The sequence below is a fragment of the Bombina bombina genome, chromosome 1, assembly GCF_027579735.1.
Source record: "Bombina bombina isolate aBomBom1 chromosome 1, aBomBom1.pri, whole genome shotgun sequence".
In the NCBI taxonomy this organism is placed as follows: Eukaryota; Metazoa; Chordata; class Amphibia; order Anura; family Bombinatoridae; genus Bombina; species Bombina bombina.
The window spans coordinates 268,745,470-268,750,335 of NC_069499.1; the positions used below are offsets into that span (position 1 = coordinate 268,745,470).

The following is a 4,866-nucleotide window of genomic DNA, read 5'->3' on the forward strand; positions in this document are numbered from 1 at the left end:
AAAATGAATCATTATTTGAGGATGAATAACATTTGGATTATAATGTACCTTACATAGAAACTATATTAAGATACATTTTTTTATTGAAAAAGCATGTAAGTTAAAAATAAAAATCCTATTTAAATAAAATAAAAAAATATTTAAATAATAAAATAAATAAATCCCATTTAAAAAATAAATACATTAAAAAATAATTTATTTTTTTCCACCCTGCATGGCAGGTTTCACATAACCTTGACACATTTCTGTCACCAATTGTTTTCAACAAACAAAATAAAATTACAAACTGCAAAACAATTGTTATTTTACTAGACATGTGAACGAATGCAGAAAAAAAGAACACAGTCTGCAGAATTCAGCTCTTTTTATTGCTAGATATATTCATAAATGTGTGTTGTGCTTTTTTTTACGAATATATTGTGTGCCTAAAGGAGCCAGTTAGGAAAAGATATGTAGCAGGGTTATCCTTGGTAATTCTAAAGTGTGCATTTCAAGTTTTGAGAATTAAAATACATAAAAAAGGGGATAAAATACATAATGAAAGTATACTGCACAGTTTTTTTTATTATAACTAAACATTTATGTAGAAAATCTGAAGGAGTTTACTGCCCCTTTAATAACACATAATGTGTCCATCTGTCACAATGACCTGCTTAATATTCTCTAATACACATACAGTACAATATACAGATGTCTCACTTCTGCTCTCACAGGAGGTGAATCCATACCTGCAGGGACAGAGACTGGACAACGTTGTTGCCAAGAAATCTGTTCCCCATTTCTCTGGTGAAGAGGAGGAATAAGCAGATGCAAATGACTGAGTCTTGTTCGCTGTGATCCAACTCGGCGTCCGATCTGTTGCTCTGGAGCCCCACTGACTGACAGCATATTTATTATTTATAGACCTGTGAATAGAAAGCAGCTGGCTTTATAACATTATGTTGTCATAGGTAATAAAAAATATAGACTTCTGCTTTCTGTTAAATTATAGGAATGGCATCTTTTCTTGTGTTTTTCCTGCTACTTTTAGAGGAAGTGTTAACCCATTCCTTCATGTCAAGTATTGTATGAACTACACTGAAACAGTTAACTTGGTAAAAGATTAGTGACTGTGTCTGGGGCATTAACACTGCTTGTTACCTGGTAGAACTTTATGTATTTGCAATAAAAATCCTATCATGCTGTTTGTTTATATCCTTGTACTTTTAGAATATTCATTTCGTTTGAAAGATTTGTCAGTCTCTCCAGATTCATAGGCCTCTCTAGCCTCACCAGTTTCTATATGATTCTTTGTAGCTGATTCACTAAAGCTCACCGTCTATTCATTGGTGAATCAGCTGCATAGAATAATATAGTGACTGAAGAGACCAGTGTAGCAGTAGAAGCTGGGGAAAACCATGTAGCAAATTTTTCTCATTGTCCCTTTAATTAAAGGGACAGTCTAGGCCAAAATAAACTTTCATGACTCAAATAGAGCATGTTATTTTAAACAATTTTCCAATTTACTTTTATCACCAATTTTGCTTTGTTCTCTTGGTATTCTTAGTTGAAAGCTTAAACTAGGAGGTTCATATGCTAATTTCTTAGACCTTGAAGGCCACCTCTTTTCAGAATGCATTTTAACAGTTCTTCACCACTAGAGGGTGTTAGTTCATGTATTTCATATAGATAACACTGTGCTCGTGCACGTGAAGTTATCTGGGAGCAGGCACTGATTGGCTAAACTGCAAGTCTGTCAAAAGAACTGAAATAAAGGGGCAGTTTGTAGAGGCTTAGATACAAGATAATCACAGTTAGTTATGCAAAACTGGGGAATGGGTAATAGAGGGATTATCTATCTTTTAAAACAATAAAAATTCTGGTGTAGACTGTCCCTTTAAGTTTTTGGGATGTCTGGTCACTAATGAGCAGAAACCAAAAATAAGTCAAAGCAAAAATCTAAATCTAAAGTGATACCCAAATGTGCATAAACCCATATTTCAGTATTCCATGCAAACTCCTACTGCTGTCTTAAACTTTTCACTCATTCCATATTGGTTCATATTAAAGGGACATTTCAGCCAAAATTGGAATCCATATGGATGCTTTTCAGTTTTAAATAGAAGCATTTTTGTATATACACATGTTAGCAGAAATGCTTCTAATAAAAGCTATAGCGGTTTCAAAAGTGTATTTAAGTATGCTCCGTGCAATAGAATGTTAAACATAGCACTTGCTCAGAGAGCTTAAGGAGCTTGTACCATCTGGTAATGACTCAATTTGTTAATTTCTGACATGTTACAAGCCCCACTGGCACTCTCAGCAGCTGTAGTATTTAAAATGCTCACTGAGAATATCAAGTTATGCTTTACATGCACATGCAGAGAAAAATGTTAACACTAAAACAGTGATAACTTTTACTAGAAACATATTTGCTAATACATTTATATTGTAAATATGTTTCTATTCAAAGATTAGTTCTATGTGCATTTAAATTTTGACCGGAATGTCCCCTTAAAGGGACACTGTACCCAAATTTTTTCTTTTGTAATTCAGAAAGAGCGTGCAATTGTAAGCAACTTTCTAATTTACTCCTATTATCATTTTTTCTTTGTTCCCTTGCTATCATTATTTAAAAAAGAAGGCATCTAAGCTTTTTTTTGGTTTCAGTACTCTGGACAGCACTTTTTTATTGGTGGATGAATTTATCCACCAATCAGCAAGGACAACCCAGGTTGTTCACCAAAAATGGGCCGGCATCTAAACTTACATTCTTGCATTTCAAATAAAGATACCAAGAGAATGAAGAAAATTTGATAATAGGAGTAAATTAGAAAGTTGCTTAAAATTTCATGCTCAATCTGAATCACGAAAGATTTTTTTTGGGTACAGTGTCCCTTTAAGATTCATAAAACTTCATCACATAAGACCTGATGGTTCGTATTAAATCCTCCGTAGAAATCTATTTCTCCATATTTTCCTATTGCTTCACATTACACAACCTTTTGCTCTCACTCTGTATATCCATTCCCTATAACTACCCCAGCCCCTCAATATAACTCCTCGTATTTCTGAATAACCCATTTAGATAAACCCTATTGTTTCTTCATATAACCCTTCTGCAAATCATCCATATAAAACTCATAATATTCATCCTGTAATGTCTCCCATTGTTTAAAAAAAATCCGAAAATCAATCAAAAAATTTTTCTAAAGGATTGGAAAACATTTAGTGTTTTTTGCTGTTTGAAAACCAGATTTTCTTCTAACAGTCTGAAACACAAGTCATTGTTTCTCTTTCCTTCCAAAAGGCAGGGAGAGTTCACAACTTCATTCCTTACTGTTAGGAAATACAACACCTGGCCACCAGGAGGAGGCAAAGACACACCAGCCAAAGGCTTAAATAGCCCTCCCACTTCCCCTATCCCACAGTCATTTTTTGCCTTTCGTCACTATAGGAGGTGGCAGAGAAGATTTGGATAGTGCTGTTATGGGTATGTTTTTTTTCGAGAAAGGACTGGAGTTTTAAGTAATTATGTCAACCTCTCAGTAAGAGTATTGATGAAAGTTAGAGTCGGGAGATTTAGGGAAAGTTTTTCTGTGAACCCATCCAGACTTTCGCTAAAAGCTCCTGAGCAATCGTTGTTGACGAGTTTCACTGCTTGCTGCTACACACTCAAGTCCATGTCAGAAGCACTGCTGCGAGACTGTCACACTTGAGAGGATGTGTCTGTTCCACAGCATGGATCCTGGAGGGTAAGACCGTTTTTTATATATACATTTTAAAACTCTATACAGGGTCACAGTGTGGCTCCTTTATACCCAGGGCTGGTGCTAGGATTTTTGGCTACACAGGTGAATACACATTTTGCTGCCCCCCCCCCCCCATAAAAAAAAAAAAATATGTACCCAGCCATTACTGCTTCTTAACAAAATGTTCTAGTGATGTGTTTTGCAGCTATATATAGATATAGATAGCTCAACCTGTTAGTGAGTGGTACTCAAGGGTGAGCCAAAGGTACTTGCTGCCTGGGTGCAGAAATATTTTCTGCTGCACCCCACCCAATATATCCCAATATATATAATACACAGGACAAAATGTATTGTAATTACAGCTGCAAATCATTTTATTATATATTACATATTGATATACACTTTACCTTCCTCCAGTAATAGCTAATATATATAATTGTATTAAGCAGTGGAAATATTACAGTACATACTTATACACACATACTCATATATACACATTATTATCATCATCATTTTTTAATAGCGCCACAAAATTCCTTAGCTTTGAAAGACACACACAGAGATACTCACAGTCATACATACACAAACACACACTCACTTGCATACACACCCTTTTACATACATAATCAAAAACACGCACACTCATACATACATGCATAAAGACACACATATTCATGCACACACATACACATTTAACTCGCTCCCAACGCGGTATAAATAGGAAGTGATAGTGGCACCGGCTAATGAGTAGGTAACGAAGCAGGGCTTTAGAGAGATCGGGTAATACATATGATAGTGACACCGGCTAATGAGCAGATCGGCAAGATCACTATACACAGGAGACAAATATGACAACGGCTAATGAGCGGACCATTTAGTACACCCGTCACTCATCTTTGGGCGCCATATTGTTCTTCTAAGGACACCAAATACATTGCTTCCTGGATACTGCAGCAGCTCCCCGCCAACCATTAACCATGGAAACTGCACAAATAATGCATAAAACGTATAGAGGTCTATATTCAGCTCTGATCAGCTATAAAGGGGTCGGAGGTGCAGTGCAGGGGTTAAAATAAAAAACTGTATTTGTTCAGTCCTATACCCTGTATTATTGAGACTCTGTCTGGGAAAAAAA

General features: G+C 35.7%; 1 protein-coding gene across 1 annotated transcript in view; it reads left to right on the plus strand.

Moving 5' to 3' along the window:
- Positions 1–1,192, plus strand: part of SCG5 (secretogranin V) — a 146,686-nt gene extending 145,494 nt beyond the window's left edge. The window contains exon 7 of the mRNA XM_053697968.1: positions 714–1,192. Coding sequence (XP_053553943.1) covers positions 714–803 — 90 coding nt within the window. The 3' untranslated portion in view covers positions 804–1,192. The remainder of the gene's footprint in view (positions 1–713) is intronic.
- Positions 1,193–4,866: the final 3,674 nt, after the last annotated feature.